Source organism: Thermobia domestica, chromosome 5 (assembly GCF_964235325.1).
Source record: "Thermobia domestica chromosome 5, izTheDome1.hap1.1, whole genome shotgun sequence".
NCBI lineage: Eukaryota > Metazoa > Arthropoda > Insecta > Zygentoma > Lepismatidae > Thermobia > Thermobia domestica.
In genome coordinates, this window is record NC_137458.1 from 149,414,196 (window position 1) to 149,432,609 (window position 18,414).

The 18,414-nt window shown below is 38.6% G+C and overlaps 1 protein-coding gene across 1 annotated transcript in view; it reads right to left on the reverse strand.

The window, feature by feature from the left end:
* LOC145686174 (uncharacterized) overlaps positions 1 to 17,797 on the reverse strand; it is an 81,593-nt gene extending 63,796 nt beyond the window's left edge. The window contains exon 1 of the mRNA XM_081759194.1: positions 17,654 to 17,797. Coding sequence (XP_081615320.1) covers positions 17,654 to 17,660 — 7 coding nt within the window. The 5' untranslated portion in view covers positions 17,661 to 17,797. The remainder of the gene's footprint in view (positions 1 to 17,653) is intronic.
* Between the last annotated feature and the right edge of the window lie 617 nt (positions 17,798 to 18,414).

Consider the following 18,414-nt stretch of genomic DNA (forward strand, 5'->3'; position numbering starts at 1 on the left):
CAGTGTTAGTCCATCTCATCAAAGGGATAACAATCCCAACCGCATGAGCTCCTGCCGGGAATCGAACCCTGGTCTCCCACGTTAAAGACGCATACGCTAACCGGTTAGCCACAAAGGAACTCCAAAGTTTTCGAGTTTCATATTAATACTAATACTAATTTATACTATTACTGGGGTCTACTAATTCATACTGTAATAGATCATCAAGAAAGAGATACCTTGTTTTGGTAATTTTATATTCATAAAAGGAAACGAAACAAGCCATCATAAGCTCCAAGCTAAAAAATCCCAGTTCAGTGACGTCAAACGAACATATTAGATCGAACCAACTACCTCTAATTCATTCATACCAGTAGAGGTGCGGTGACTCAGTGGTAGAGCGTTCACCTCTGCTGTATGGGCCTTTAGCCTAACCGGCATAATCGTGGGACGTAAAACTAAAGATTTCATTTGCACAAGTGTTAGTCCACCTCAAAGATATAACAATCTCCAAATTTTATGCCATAAAAGGGAACGAAAGCATTCGTAAACCTGTACTATTTCATAACGTAATGAATCAAGACCATATTTTTAGTAATTTTAAAGAATCATCATGACCTCTGATCCAATACTCCCAATTCAATGACGTCATAGCATGGCCAAGGTACCTCTGAATCATTCGTACCATCGTGCATGGCCCCTGAATAAGCATAAGCAAAATTTCAATAGGTGACGTAATCCCGGGCCAAAGCATCCCTGATTCATTCACTATGGTCCATGGGGACCCAAATTGGATAATTAAAAGTTCGCCCAAGTGGGGCGATTACTACTATGATCATTCTATTATTTTTTCAAGAAGTTGTGGGCTTAGATCAGATACGTTAATGGCCTCTTCAATGAAGGAGTTTAACATCCATCTTGAACCAGCACCTTCGTCGTTGGGAATATAGATATTACAGTTACTGTATCCACTGTCAATGCCGGGCGCCGAAAAAAGAGGGCACAAATTTCGGAGGAAGTGTGTTACTCATGTTCGGAAAGTGCATGTGCACATGTATAAAATAGAAGGAAAAACGTAATAAAATGTGCTCAAAATCAAGGAAAGGCAGGGTTTACTTTTGAAAATTTTATTGAGCTTCGTGCCAACCATGGTGGCGCTTCGCAGCTAGTCTGTCGACCTCACTCATATGTACGGGAGACATCATCGTATACTCTAGCCCCGAGCGCTGATTTTCCATGCCACGGCACTGTTCACTATAAACAAGAAATGGATTCTACTATTATAGAAATAGGTATGTTAAAAATCCCACACAAGCTTAATATAAACCACAAATTATAAAAGGGTCGCTGGCAAGAGGATGTGATAAAAGGAGATCGTGATAGGAATTAGATTGAGAACCACTGGCCTAGAGTAATTTTAACCACATTTCTTATAGTCTGAAAAAGAGTGCTGTCGTGTTACCTATAGTCAATGGGAGGGGGATACATATAAAAGATTGCTAGAAAATGATCGGTATTAGTGTCGAATTCATAGTTTTCGGGGTCGCTTAGATAAATAGTGTGACTTTCGATTTCGCTTAACTCCGATTCAGCTCTCATTAGTAGGGATGGGCACGAGCGACTTTTCTTTGAAACTCGTCTCGACTCGAAATAAACATCTTTGAGGTCTGAACTCTAGGAATTGGCGCGAAAAATATCCTCCAACTCGACTCGGATTAGAGTCGAGTCGACCCAAAACGAGCCAAATCCTGTGTGTAGTCCTACCTAGACAATACATAGACAATATAATTATTCTATTATCAATTATACTACTATTACTACAAATAATAATAATAATAATAATAATAATAATAATAATAATAATAATAATAATAATAATAATAATAATAATAATAATAATTATTATTATTATTATTATTATTATTATTATTATTATTATTACAACACCGTGTATAAACATGAACGATAGATTGTTAGTAAAGGAATACTAAAAGCTAGTTGACTGCCGATGTCGGTAGTTATGAAGTCTACAAGGCAAAGACATCGTTCATTACCCTAAGTTGTAAGCGTCGGTGGACTACAGATGGTCAACTATTGACCTCTCATCAAAAATTGGTGGCCCCGCAGCGACAATCCGCGGTGGCCCCAGTTCCATTTTGAAAACTTTACTACCAGCGGCAGAGACGCGATGAAATGACAACGAACCACAAAATTACTCTCCCAAAATATGTTAAAATGCCTATATGTGTGATTTGTTTATATTTAGGTGAGTCAAAAAAACACAAAACAAATACCCGGGGTGGACGCGAACTATCAATATTACGATTATTAGGCACGTGTTCTTCTGACTTCCCCACGGAAACGATCATAAAAAGCTTGCTTGTTGAGGGATAAATCATTGACGTCTTAATTTAGCCAATCAGACAAACCCCTACATCTCGAGTTCTAGGAGGTGATACCGTGAACCGTTTCAGATTTATTGCTTTCTGGTGGGGTACTATTTATGTGCAAAATTTGAGCATAATAGCCGACATGCATCTTCGGTGCCTATTATCTTTAGTACAATTTTAACCAGAGATGGTGTGGGTCAATGAAAATGTGATCCATGACCCACCATGACCCACTATCACCCACCACCCAAATGACCCATTAGTCCACTCTGACCCATCATCCATCGTGATCCACTTTGACCCACCACCAACTATGAACCACTCTGAACCATTGCGACCAACTCCGACCCACCAAAACCCATCGACATCAACTCTGACCCATGATCCACATCCTCCTCTCCATTGACTAAATAGGTTTCACTTGTAATAAAACAAGACTGTGAAATTATCACTTATCGGAGTTTGAATTTCTACCGTCAATGGCTCAAGCACCTCTCTATTACAATACTGGTGGAGCTGACCTTTACGATATATAATTGCAAAATGTTTCTCATCTTCCGAATTAAAATGAATTTAAATTTATCATATATAATTATTTCTTTGTTGCCTTACAGACACATTTCAGTAGAAAATAGGATGAAATTTGAAAGTCTCAAATCAAGGAAAAGTAGACCAACGTAAAAAAAGAAAGAAAAACTAATTTTCTATATCATTAAGCACCTGGAGTGTCACTCTTTATCTAATCCACCTCGAAAATTATGGATTCGACACTAATGTCGGTCTTTTTTATATAATTTTGATGTCAGCCCCTTTCATTTCTCCTACGAGTGCAAACGGATACTGCCACCGTTAGGACTAAATTTGGTCTTAAATGACATTAAAATTTCTACCAATTAATTTAGCGACCAGTGTTGCATTTAAAAGCTCGGCGCCCCTACGCACTTTTGCTCTCGGGGCCCCCAATAACTACATATTTCTCCGCCCCCAATAACTACATATTTCTCCGCCACTTAAAAATAAAACTTAATTCGAATATGCTTAATTAGTGAATTTATTACAGTTAAATAGCACTCACTACATGCTACAGCTAGAACTACGTAACAAAAAATAACAAATGTGAAACATGTTCTGAATTATTTTTAGATTTCTTACTCTATTATTAAACATATTAGAATAGTAAAAGAGGATTGTTCATGAAATAGTATATTTGCTCTTGATTTTTAACTTTTTCATACGGAAAAAAATAAAATATTATTCAAGTTTTAAACTTTGCATTCTGCAAATATGTTGCCCTCTAGGCAATGCGCCTAATGTGAAATGTGGACTAATGTGGACTAATGGGAAATGCGACACTGTTAGCGCCGCTGAAAACTTACGATTCGATTCTAATATCGGTTGATTTCGATATTTTTACGTCGCTACGTAACCATCCTTGGTGCTAATGGGAGCTTAATTGGACTTGAATTGAAAGTAGAACTATTCACCTAAGCGACCACGGAGCTATGGATTCGATACTAATATAGACCCGTTTCTAGCATTTTTGATATGTATCCCGACAGTACTCTTTTCCAGACTGTAACAAATAGAGTTAAAATTGCGCTAGATATATCAGAATTATGTTGAAACACACACATACATCCACTTTTATATACTGTATAAATAGAGAGTGAGCGAGCGAGCGAGAGAGAGAGAGTGACTCAAGGCATCACCACTTCCACATTGCAAAAGCATATATCAGGAATTGAGTTGAAAATCTATGTAAAGACTTTCTGCTGTGGCATGCTTCATAAGGACAATTCCAGTCTGCTCACGTGACCTTTGGGGTTCATGAATTTCTTGCGAGCGTTGCAACTTTGAATTCTCTGTTTAAATCCTCGGTTTATGCATCGAATAATTTTTCAAGAACATAAATGACATGCTGTATTATGAATGTTGAGAATTATCCTCTATATGACAAATAGCTGCAAATAAATACACTACATGATTTATTTATTGCTATTGAATGAATTTCTTAACTTGTATTTAACATTCTCATATATATATATATATATATATATATATATATATATATAATACCGACCTACTGTGAACACCTACGTATTTCAGATGTTATATTTTAAACATAATAATTACTATATTCTACAATGATTATGTTATATATATATATATATCCAACTGATGTATTTAATGTCATTATTTTATATAATTTTTCATGCATTGCAGAAAATACAATTTCATAAAAAAAATCACTGCCCCAGATGGGAATCGAACTCGTAACCTTAACATTTGGAATCCGACACCTTACCAGTGAGCTAAAACAAGGACTTTCGGAAACATGCTTCTAGCGAAACATATATAACGTTTTTCAAGATAATTATGGCATTCATATCCACTACAAACGCTGTTTTTGTTCTACTTTGATTATTATTTTAGTACTCAGGCGATAATTAGGTTCTATGTCTTAACTTTGAGCATTCTTTTACATATGGAAAGATTCGTTTACGTATCTAAATGTTCCATCACGTATGGAGAGCTAAATCACAAACAAGCATGTGTTGACATTAATACAAGGTTTCGAAATATTGTATCATTAAGTATTTCAATCAATGTTGCTTTTTTTCAACACTTGATAACAAGTCTTATTATATTTAAAAGAAGAAAAACACATCTGCAAACTTTTTCCCGACTGCAAAGGCTGGCTTGGAGGTTTGAACCTGGTTTATTATTTTCCGAAGATACCCGAAGTTGGACTTTGAAAATTTTTGCCTCAAAACACCAATAAAGAGTGCGCTCAACCTTTTTGAGACAAGGTGTACATTTTTCGGGTACGTTGTAAAATGAGACTAATTCATTGCGTGGTTTTAGGCGTAATTTGTGTTACACATTATTCTCCCATTTGTGTCATTCTTGCTGTTACTAGAGGTTCAATGTCGACTTAGAGTGGTGTTCACGAAGTCACGTATGTGCAGCCGGTGAAGTCAAATGAGAGGGAGATTCTAGTATCCCTATGATGGTCACAGTGAGGGGTTCGTATGATGATCAGCATGGCCAATGTGTTGCAATGCAAGTGGTGATTTCATAAAACCGTTTATTTTTAAGGGTAAGAGAAGAAGACTTGAATTCGAAAGGAGGTTGCCCCCCTGGGACTGTTATTGAGTATTCAGAAAGTGGATACACAAACGCTGCATTATTCCTCGCGTGGATACAATTCTTTCGTTCCAAGTGTACTCCTGGGCCAGTTCTTCTTGATGGACGCACTGCGCATATCAACCATCTTGAAACGCTAGAATTTGTTGCAGAAAATGAAATACATCTTCGCTGTTTACCTCCCCACACCACACAGTGGCTTCAGCCATTAGATAAGGCTGTGTTTAAGTCATTGAAATGTCACTACAATGCAGCCACAAACAACTGGATAAGACAACCCTGGGGTGAACTTTTCTAAAAGAGATTTTGGCAGTATATTTTTTAAAGCTTTGTTGAAGGCTGCCACACTTCATAATGCTGTGAATGGTTTTGCGGGATGTGGAATTTTTCCTGTAATGCCAAGCAAAATTCCGGAACGTGCCTTTGTCGCAGACTTCGCTGGTGAATCATCCCCAGATTCCATCATGAAGTTGTTGAAGCGTGTTCAAGTGCAAGTGACAGTGTTAACCCTTGTTGTTCTATCTAGTGTGAACCCGACCAAGTTGTTAATTCCCCGTTAGGTAATGACAAGCACATAAGCTTTTCTACGTTGTTCCCTGTTCCATTGATGAAGACACAAAGTATGGCAAGAAACAAACGTATGCAACCGCATAAATTCAATCCTGTTTTTCCAAATAAACTGCGAACGCTTCGCGAGAAGCAACTTAAAGGAGATCGCAAAGGCACACGTAACATAGGCAGTGGCGATCCTGCTCCTCAACCTATTATAGACAACGTGAAACTAGCACTTCCGCAAACCCGTGGTGTTATATCTAGTTACTTTGCTCGTATCACTGATAAGAAATTTCCTGCTAGAAAAAAATTGAAGTTGTCAAATGATGATTCTGATCTTTGTGTGTGTTGTGGCAATAATTACTACGAGAAAAGTGCTGTGAACAAATTTGATAGGATTCAGTGTTTTTTGTGTAATCTCTGGGCCCACGAAACGTGCGAACAGTCATATGGTGTGCTGACGAAAACAAAATATTTTTGCGGAAGATGTTTTGATGTGGAATAAACTAGCCATAATATATTGTGGTATCCAGGAGAAAGAGTGGAATGTTGAAAAATGTTATGTTTAATTACAATTATCTTTAAACTGTCAAATAATACAAATGAGATTATGTACGCGTAAACTGAAAATGTTAATGTTACACTTTAACTTAGAACAAGACATTTAAGTTTCTAATGAGTTTTCAAGTAGGATGCACTAGCACTACTCCCTGCTTTTCAACTAGCAGCTGCATAATTCAACTATTTAAAATTATCTCTTTAATGTGGCTTCAAATATTACACTGCAAATATCACTGTATTTTCAATATCTTATATATTATAGTGTGTTGCCAAACATACATGTGACTATTTGTTTTTAACACATTTAAGACTATTCTTCTTTGAATGACCATCATAGGCGATGAGGGTGGCCATCATTGGGTATAGTATTCCTATGTTGGTTTTTTTGAACACTTTCACATTTCCGCTCTGTTCTCCATAGATACTACAAGATGATTCATTATTTATCTGATAATAGTAAGAGGACAGAGCAATGGTTGAAACCCACCCAGCATGATAGTTTTCTCTTCAGCTATTTTGAAATTATATATATAAAAAAAGAAGTTGTGGGTGGCCATCATCGGTCACCTTACTCTATAGATTTTCCACACATTTCAATGGCTATATGAGATACAGATCTATAGTTTGTAGTGAGATCCGAATATGACCTGTCGCCTCGAGTCTAAGATGAGTCTTCCACTTCCAAAGTGATAACTCTAGTCAACCGTAATCATTTATTTACGACTGAGGAATATAAACTTCTTAGCAAATGCAGTGGAAGCTGCTAAGGGCCGACTTCATTTTTTTTCCCTCGGACATAGTGAAAAGGTAACAACACACATTCCGATAAGTTAATGGTCAGTAACCTGACTTTAGTTAATAATATTCGCCTTATGTAAATAAGAAAGACATAATTTAAAGGAAAGCAAACCCAAGTTTTCAACTATGATTGCATCCAGAAGTATCAAACTACGAAACAATTTTCACATAAGTAACATTTTTTCACTTGTCATGAAGAATTACTTAATATATATTGAATCCGGAAAGTGGATCGAGGTTTGTAAAATAGCTCTCTCTCTCTCTCTCTCTCTCTCTCTCTCTCTCTCTCTCTCTCTCTCTCTCTCTCTCTCTCTCTCTCTCTCTCTCTCTCTCTCTCTCTCTCTCTCTCTCTTACTTGGAAGACAGGATATGCCAGGATTTATCCGACTGTCACAGGGTAGCCATTCACAACTGCTTATAGGAACCATATTTACTTTCTGCCTTTGCTTGTGTAAAGCTGAAATAAGCAGCTGTCAGGAGGCAAGATTATAAGAAAATTATCACTTTCGCTATCTATGTAAGCATTTACTTAACAGATGAAAGTAGCTGGAACTTTGAACAACTGAAATTCAACATTATTTTTTGTCGCTAAGCAAATATAGTTTCTTCTCACATGTTAAAGACCATCATCCATATTGACTCATGAGAAAATAGAGAATACTGAGCGACAGACGAAAGCTAAGTATAGGAACCATTGAAGGTGGAAAAATATGACAGAGTAATTAAAATTGAATAGAGTGCTAAACAGGTTCAAATGACACCTTGAGTTAACAAAATCAGTCTACTTTTATTTTTTAAAATGAATACTTCAGGAAGTATATTGAATAAAGTGTGGCGTTAGTTATAAAAATGTGAAGGTAAAAAAAGATTGACAAAAATATGACGCCTATTACAGAATATAAATAATCATACAAGTCACTGTGGATAGTGTTCGTTGGGGCAGTACTTCTTAATAGTTAACCATAAATACAAATCATTGAAAGTTTGGAGAATATCAATTTTCTTTGATAGAATTCATGTAAATTAGGGGGAAATTTAATTATTACTAATTACATTCTACATGAAATAACTACATCGAAGGAAAGTTTTTTTTTCTTTTCGGTAACTTATTTTATTGTGTTTCGTTCACAGCACAGGAGGATTATCAATGGTTGTTTAACATACTACAGTTGAAGCTGGAGCGCAGTAGAACAAAGCTTAACAGTAAACTTAGTTGATTTCGTATACTCTAGCATTAGTTATATATGAACTGAAAATCCTTATAATACACCGAGGTTTTATTTTAAAGCATAACGTTCCATAATTATTCTCCGAGGCTAAGTCGCTAATGAATGAAATGGTGAAATTAAGTGGGATAACCGAGAAAATCCACACCATGTTTGTTCACCACAAAATCCAGTTGCGCGAGCTGGAATGGTATCAGGAACCCCACGCACCAGAGGTGAGTACTACCACCGAGCCCCAACTTTCTTTGGTAAAATTGCGGAAAATTGGAAATAACATTTTTGAGTTTTACGTCCCACGTTTATGCCGGTTAGGCTAAAGGAGACTGATCATGAGAAATGAAAGGGTGGAATGAAGAAAGTGGGAGGAAATGGGAGAACCTCGAGAAAACCCACGCATACAGTTTTTGTCTACCACAAAGTTCACTTGGTGGGGCAGGGTTTGAACCCGAGACTCCATGCATCAGAGGTGAACGCTCTACAACTGAGCCACTCACTCAGAACTAAAATTCAATTTGAAATGTCTGCGATGTACTGTGAAGAGTTTCCCAAACATTAATTCTACGAGCTCAAAGTTGCGCATACTAGCAGAAAACATTGTTTTTGGAAGAAACTGATTAGTTTTCCTTCCGACGTAGGAAACCGAAATGGGTTAATGAAGTTTTCCGGAGTAATTTTTCTATTTCTTAATTCAGTCCATTAGCTGTATAAGCTATTCAGGAATTTGAAAACTAGGAACCAAAATAAGTGATTGGTTGGTTGATTTGAAATTTAAGGCTATAAGAAATACAGATCTACAAGAAATACATATCTTAAACATAGGATCGGACCCACATGAGCTCCCATTGGGAATCAAACCCAAATTAGGTATGAAGTTTTGTCCTTGTCAACTTCATAACCTCTTGGAATCAAGATTGAAGTTATGTATCTCAGATCATATATGTATGAAACATGGTTTCATAGTTTATTAGATCCTGGGAGGATTTTACCTTTGGTAGTGGGACGGAGAAGAGATTTGGCAACATATTTTGAATTTGTGAATATTCATATTCGTTCAAAAGATTCTATTGTTTTCAATACCACAACGCGAATTACGAATATAGACTCAATTTTAATGCACGAGAATTTCACACACTATGAAATGACTTTAGGCTAATTATGACTGATCCCATTATGAATCTATCGAAATTGATTGCGGTAATTGGTCTACAATTATGGTAATTAACAAAGGGTTGAAAATATACACTGCTTGCATATAAGTTTTACATAAAATATTTGAATATTATACAGGGTGTTTCAAAAGTCTCCTGACATAGAATAGTTATTATCAGAGTTACAATAAAAAGTAAGAGGGGAAACAGTCTCCAAATATAAGGTTTTCGATCTAAAGTGAAAGAATTTTTTTAAATCGGACGAGTCATTTGGGCTATACACTCTTTATGCGCCCAATGATAAATGGAAATGCAACGTTGCCATTTATCTGGGGCTTTGTGAGAGAAGGACGGACGGGAGGTGGACAAATTTTGTACGAGTATGGTGAGTGGGGGCATGTTTGAAATGGGGGCACGTTAGCATAACAGACAGTAACTTCATTCACTTATGTTGCGGATCCAGGTTAACTGGCAAGGTTTAATTTTCATTTAACATTGGGCGTATAAAGAATGTACTGTACAGTCCAAACAGCTCATCCAATTAAAAAAAAAATCCTTCACTTTAGATTGAAAATAATATATTTGGAGAAATTTTCCCTCTTACATTTCTTCGTAACTGTGATAACAGAGTTACCCTATGTCAGGGGACTTTTGAGACAGTTTATACCAATATCAATCTGTACCTTGTTGCTAATTGAGAATAGTTTGTGTTCTATTTTAAGTGTGTATAGATTTGCAAAACATATAGACCAACGTGCAAGTAATACAAATATATGGCAATTTTACCTCTATGTAATTATTAATTTACTCAAACCCACCATCGCTGACGCGTCTGCTCCAATGGGCCCTCCTGATACAGTCCTGTTTTGTTAGATAGGATTCGTGCTTTTAAGTGGCCACTTGCACAAGTTAATTCGTGCTTTTAAGTGGCCACTTGCACAAGTTAATTCGTGCTATTTTTGAATATTTTTAATTACATACATTCGAACGCTTATATATACCGTAACAAGTCCTCTTAAGATGAATCTGCACCCAGTAGTATAACTTCCCGTAATAAACACTTTCTTAAGGTACTAAAACTGAATTTCCTGATCAAAGAAGTGAGTAGCAGACTTAAAATAGAGTTTAGTTGATTTTAGTTTAGCATCTTTTTTAGCAGTGAGGCTATATGAGACGTGGACCTACTGATTAACGTGGAATCCGAACCACATGAGCTCCCGCCGGGAATCGAACCCGGGTCTCCCACGCCAAAAGCGCGTACGCCAACCGCTTAGCCAAGAGGGAGCTCAGACTCAAAATAGAATAGCACGCAATAGTTTTAGTCAAATTGTTAATTTAAAATAGCTATATAAAATTCAAATGAAAGAAAATGAAATGAAATTGAGTTTTACGTCCACGATTATGCCGGTTAGGCTAAAGGAGACTGATGAGTAATGAATGGTGGAATGAAGAAAGTGGGAGAACCCCGAGGAAACCCACGCACACGGTGTTTGTCCATCACAAAGTTCACTTGGTGGGGGCTGGGATTGAACCCGGGACCCCAAACACCAAAGGTGAACTACATAAAACTTACTAAAGCTTTATATTCACATATAGCGAATTTTTCCATTTTTCTCTAAGGAAAAGAGAATGATTAAAGGAAAATAAAATTTATAGTTTTATGTCCCACGCCTATGCTATAGTTTTATGTCCCACGCTAAGAGACAGATGAAAGCGAATGATTATGATAATAGAATTTATGGCATGAGAATATGGGAGAAATCAAAACCCTGATGGACAAAATGGACACGATGTTGTCTAGTACAAACTTGCGTGGTCAGGAATGAAATAAGGGACCCGTCGTAACAGAGATAAGGTCTTTACTTTTGAGCCACCGTAAATAAAATACATATTTTATTCAACAAATTTCATTAACTTTCTTTTGAATCCAACGCAAATATACTAATGTAAACTAAAGTCAATAATTAAATAAATAAATGATTCATGTAAGTGGATTTTGGAGTAACTGAGGAAACTCTTGCCTGCTTCAGGGCCAGGGGTGTTGATCTTGGAGCCCATGGGGCATGCCCCCAAACAGAGGCGGCCTTTGGGGGTGGCGACTGGGGCATCCGCCCCAGGCCCTGCGATAGGATATTCTCTTGTCACAGTCAGCTCAAATATGCGGGGCCTCTGCAACATTTTAATGTACCGTAGCTTAGAGTTAAGTGAATATTTTGGCCAATAATACGGTGTGGTGGATTTCTTCGGAAACCAGTTTTCATAAACCAGAACTTCTTACTCAATATTTTACTTTTAGAAGCCTTAAATTCCCGAAATCTACACCATTACTATGAAAGTGTTTAGCATGATATTTTTGGTTTTAAAGTACCGTAATATTTAAGCCCTTGAGTTTCGGATCAACAATGGGTCAGCAAACAAGGCGACGCTAATACCATGCACATGACTAAATGGCCTTATCTCAACTTTTCTTTGTTGTCGAAATAGAGTGAGAAGTCATGTTATTTGTTACTTTTGGATCAGAAGAGTGGTCCTGTTGCTACGGACACCTCTGAGTCATCGCTTCCAAGAAATAGCTCCTATTGCACGTCTTGTGTAGCACCTCAGTTCGGCTTCGGAATTCGGACCGCGCAGTCGTAGTGAGATGTGGATACGTAATATTATGATTAGTGCGTGAGTGTCTTCCGATTATTCGTTTATTGGGCAAAGAATAAGTGACCATCATGAGTGGCAGAGACAGAGACAAATTACGAAAGTGGGGCTGCGAAAGCCAAGAAACGGAAATATAAAGAAGACTTCATTCAGAAGCAAAAGGGATCTTTGGACAAGTTTGTTGTAGCGGTAAAATCAACGGATCAACACCAAAAACTTGAGAACACGGATGATGATTTGTCTGTGACTGTGAGCGACCGGTGTGATGCGACAGACCAGGTTGTGATACCAAGTTTTGCGTCCGACAAAGAAAGCAAACTAGCTGGCAACAAAACTGTTTCTACGCCCTGTTGTCCCACAAGCAACAATGAAAACTTGGTGCAATTCTCTGGGGACAACGTTGTTGCAACAGACCCAGAAAGTGACCTCTCCTGTGAAAGCGCGACCATTCCTCTGCATACTTCTGACACTCTTCAAACGACGAGCACACTGTTCGAGGACATATACGATCCAGGTAATTGGAAACATATTAAGAGTGAAGTGCGTGACATGTTAGTGGAGAAGGGTCCAATCAGGCTAAGTGACTGAATACCCAAAGGACGAAGGTAACAGACATTTTTCGAACAATTTCTTTACACGGAGGATGCCGAACGGAGAAACAGTGGATAGGCGATGGCTAAGTTATTCAAAGATCAGAGACAGAGTATTTTGCTTTCCTTGTAAGTTGTTTGGCACGACAGCTACTAGAGGCCAGTTAGCAAACGAAGGCTGCTGCGACTGGAAGCATTTTGGCGATAAACTTCAGCACCACGAAATTTCTGTAAATCACGTTAAGTGCATGACAGCGTGGTTGGAATCAGCTCGGAGAATGTCCAATGGTAGCGCAATAGATAACATGATGCTAGAACGAATTAGAAAAGCTCCATTGGCGCGCAGTGTTAACAAGAATTCTAGCGATTGTACATTACCTTGCCGAAAACAACAACGCATTTCGTGGGAGAACGGAGAAACTTTATGCGCCGAACAATGGTCAGTTTTTAGGCTTAGTTGAGATGCCGGCCAAATTCGATCCAACCATGCAAGAACATCTCCGCCGAATTAAGAACGACGAGGATCACGACCATTACCTCGTGCATAGGATCCGAAACGAGCTTATCGACCTGATGGCGTCAGAAGTAAAGCGGAAAATTATTGATAAAGTGAAACTTGCTAAATATTTTGCCGTCATCCTTGACTGCACGCCTGAAGTTGGCCACAAAGAGCAGATGTCCCTAATATTGCGTTTTGTGGACGTATCAGATCCGGAAGTGAAGGTGGTGGAGCACTTCATCGAATTTCTGGATGTGGACAACGCAACAGGAAAGGGGCTGTCTGAATCCCTTCTTGCCGCAATGGCGAACCTCGGTCTGGACATCGCCGATTGTCGTGGCCAGGGGTACGACAATGGTGCGAACATGAAGGGAAATCATCAAGGAGTTCAAGCGAACATTCTTCGCATGAACAGTCGAGCATTTTACACTCCGTGTGGCTGCCATAATTTGAACCTTGTTTTAGGAGACATGGCTAAATGCAACTCCCAAGCAGTGACGTTTTTTGGTGTCATACAGAGAATATATAAATTCTTTGCTGCCTCGGCTGAAAGGTGGAAAATTATGGAAGAAACCGTGCCTTTCATGACTACAAAATCACTTTCAGAAACGCGGTGGGAGTTCCGCCAGGAAAGTGTGAAAGCGCTGCGTTATCAGACGAAAGAAGTCAGGGAGGCACTGTTGACTGTCGCAGACACCGCCAATGATCCGCTAGTAAAAAGTGAATTGCAAATTATGGGCTCGAAAGCTGCGAGTTTATTCTGAGCTTAATCATATGGTATGACATTTTATTTGCTGTGAATGCTGTCAGCAAAACTTTGCAATCAGCTGACATGCAGCTCGATGTGGCAATACAGCAAATCAAAGGTCTTGTTACTTTCTTGAGAAAGTACCGGGAAACCGGATTCTCCTATGCTATGATCGTAGCAAAGGAAATTGCGTCCGAAATGAACGTAGCTCAGAAATTCAAGGAACGAAGAGTCAGATGCAAGAAAAAACAATTCGATTATGAGGGTAACGACGAAGAAACATCTTCGCCGGAGGAGTCCTTCAGAACAGGATATTTCTTATGGATAGTGGATCAAGCACTTACCTCAATGGAAAAAAAAGATTCGAACAACTGGAATAGTATGCTTCAATCTTTGGATTTCTATACAACTTGTAGGGTTTGCGGTCATTGAACGACGATTATTTGTTAAAGTGTTGCATGGATTTGGACAACATGTTACGTGCAGAAGATTCACGCGATTTGGACGGAATATACTTGTGCGCAGAATTGAAGATTTTTCGAGAAATGCTTCCTGATAACATCAATACCGTCCAAGAGTGTCTTCAGTACGTTTGGCCCATTCGAGATTCATTTTCCAACATCGTTATTGCATACAGAATTATGTTGACAATTCCTGTGACAGTTTCCAGCGCGGAAAGAAGCTTTACGAAGTTGAAACTTATCAAAAACTATCTACGATCAACAATGTCGCAAAGCAGATTGTGCAGTTTAGCTATTTTGTCCATCGAAAAGGAAGTTGCCTCAACAATGGACTACGAGGACCTTATCAACGATTTTGCACAGCGAAAAGCCAGAAACGTGTACTTCCGTCTCTGACCGTCAAAGCAGCTGCTTCGTAAGTCAGTGATACTTTTATAATGTGTTCTAGTTTGTTGATCTTGCATGCATGTAAAATGTTTCCGAATCATTAATGTCGTAAGTAATATCGACCCCCATGCCATAAGAACCCCTTACCCCCTCAAAAATTTCACCTGTTTCCTGGCTTGGGGGGGGCTTCGCCTACCGCCCCCCGCCCGGGGCCCCGCATACTACTAAGGCCGCCTCTGCCCCCAAATTTTGCTTGGATCTTCAGGATCTGATTTTCAACGAAACGTGCACACATCTGAACGGGCCAACCCGAAGTTATACAGAAATCTACGCCACTGTTCAGGGCCTAGCAGTTAACTGGTTGCAGTTTAGCATTGCTTTTAAACAGTGAGTCTATATGAGACGTGAACCTACAGTTTAAGATTAAACCTAATCCATTACATTGAATGCTTTCCCACCGGGAATCGAAACTAGGATTCCATGCACCAGTCATGCACTTGCTACCCAGAAGACCAGTGGAAAGGCCAGGGCCAGGCAATGCAGGCGAAGATATAGAGTATAAATTGTACAATTTCAAAATTAAAATAAACACAAATTTATAATTAGTTTCTCTTTGTATACCCGTTCAAGCCCAGTGGCGGATCCAGGGGGTGACGATGGCCCCCCCAGAAGAGGAAACTTTTTAAAAAAGTTTATATAAATAAAACCAAGGTTATAGTTAATGAGCCGTACTTCCCATTTAGGGAAGGACGAGAAACGCCATACTTTCAGGAATTGTTCATTGACTATCTAGGATGTTAAAAAGTAGGTAATAGACTGAGTTCTTGCCCTTGTACTTAGGGTGTTTAGGTAGTGCAACAGTAAGATGTATCCTCGTGCACGGGAGATGAGAAGTAGCTGTTCTTAACTATTACCAAAACCAATCCCAGAGTTTGGAGCTCTTAAAAGTAGCTCTAAGTCAGTGGCGTAGCAGCTGCCCCCGCAACCCCCGCAGTGCGGGGGGGCCCCGATGTATAGGGGCCCCGAAGTCTTGCGATGAATAAAGTTTTAAAGAAGTAGAACTTCCACCTTACTTGTGTCGGCTTTACAAGTGGGGCCCCTTCTCTATACTTTGCGGGGGGGCCCGCAAAAGTGTGCTACGCCACTGCTCTAAGTATTACAACCCCCCCCCAGAAGTCCATCTTGGATCCATCCCTGTTCAAGTCTGAATACAATCCTGTGTTTGAGTAATAGAGGGAAATATTACGTCACTGAGCCAATGTCAGGGATTTAAAACTTGAAAACATACCACGAGTTATAGCTCATGAAATAATTCCAACAGACTGTTATTTGTGTTTCCGCTCCATTGATATTTTTTGTGTTCTAGACTTAAGTTTGATACATCTGTAGACCCTAGTAATTCACCCAATTTTCTCCCTATGTTGAGGGAATTCTGGATAAGACTATTAAATGAGGAACCGCAGTAGCTCAATGATCACTCACCTCTGCTGCTTGGGGTCCCCGGCTTTATCCCAGCTCCCGCCAAGTGGGCTTCGCGGTACAAAAAATGAAACCTTTCAGTTTAACGTCCCACAGTTATACCCGTTATCAAAGGGAGATGGATGATGAAGGCAAGTGAATGATGAAATAATTAGTGGAATGAGAATGTGGGAGAGAACGGAAGCACCCGAGAAAAACCACGGACAAGATATTGTAAACCACAAAATTACTTGACCGGGGTCCGAACCATGAACTCCACGACCAGAGGTAAGCGCTCTAGCACTGAGCCACGGTGCCCCCAGCGTCACGGTAGACAATGTGTGTTCAGGTTTCCTTGAGGTTCTCTCGTTTCTTCCTACTTTCTTCATTCTACAATTTCTTCATTATGGTCATCACAGTCTCTTACAGCTTCGGAGCATAAACATGCATCCATTATTATTTTTGCTATTATTAAATTTTAGAACTGGCATGAATGCACAACGCTATTTTGCTATTTTAAACATTCCAATATTTTTGTTATAAGTTGTATATACTTAATGTGTACCAGATGCAGTCTCAATAAAAGTGTCCTAAGTAATATTATAATCAATACGCCTATTATTTTTTTTAGTGTATTCGGTTCAATTTTATAGCATACATTTTCATCTGTCTGCAGAGTGCAGGGAACCCCATTCGATTGTGAATACAGTATATTGCTTTCACAAACTGAATTACGCCGTAAGTAAATTGAATCTACTGATTATTACTAAACATAATTAAATTGGAAATAATTTCACATATAAAAGTATGTCGTTTATGCTAGGAACTGTTATTCAATAGGATACACTACCAAAATTCGAACAAAATTTTCCCTGGTCTTATTTTCCGAAAACAATTTTAGCACACGTAAACATCCAGTAAATATTATGTATCATTTATAACGTAGTTGAAAACAATTTAGAACTATTACTTTTTAAAATAAAGTAACTCCAACACAATGGGTATAAATTGCTCTACTTTTTAACAGTCCTTTTAAACTTTAGTTCTACAATGCCCTTACCTTCCATGACAGCAGTCTCCTGGACACTGACCGTGGACCTATGAACTCAAACAACTTCTTCAATCGGAAAGCTTTTCGTGACGTCACACTAAGAAAACAGTATTACTGCTAAAAGTGACCTTCCTCCCAGAAAATCGAAGAACAGTATTTATATATGGAACTCAGTAAATCTTCTCTACAATATCGATAATGTAAATAATAATAATAATAATAATAATAATAATAATAATAATAATAATAATAATAATAATAATAATAATGGCAAATCTTTCTTCTTTTTATTGTAAGACCCAAATAATACAATTTTGTAATTTTTTCTTTATGTGGATATGGCTATTAGGCTATACGATATCATTTACGAACTTCGACGCTTGGAGACCGGGCAGGATATACAGCTCTCTTGGAAGCGAGATAGTGTGGTGGGAAACACCTATGCTGTGAGGTTGATCTTGCATGATGGTCTGTGCACCCGCCAATTGCATGGATTCAAAATCGTGATTCGGAGCCACCATTAATAGTAGATCTTATTCTTCATAACTTAGGTGTTGCATAACTCAAATTAAACCGGGCAGCAATGGGGCCGACTTTCTAAAATTTATGTGGGTGCATATCAATGGGAAGACATTAAGTTGGGTTGATTTTGAGTTTAACGTTCCTTTGAGCAGCGAGGCTATATGAGATGCGACCTACTGATTAGCGCGGAATCGAACCCGGGTATCTCACACCAAAAGCGCATACGCTAACTGCTTAGCTACGAAGGA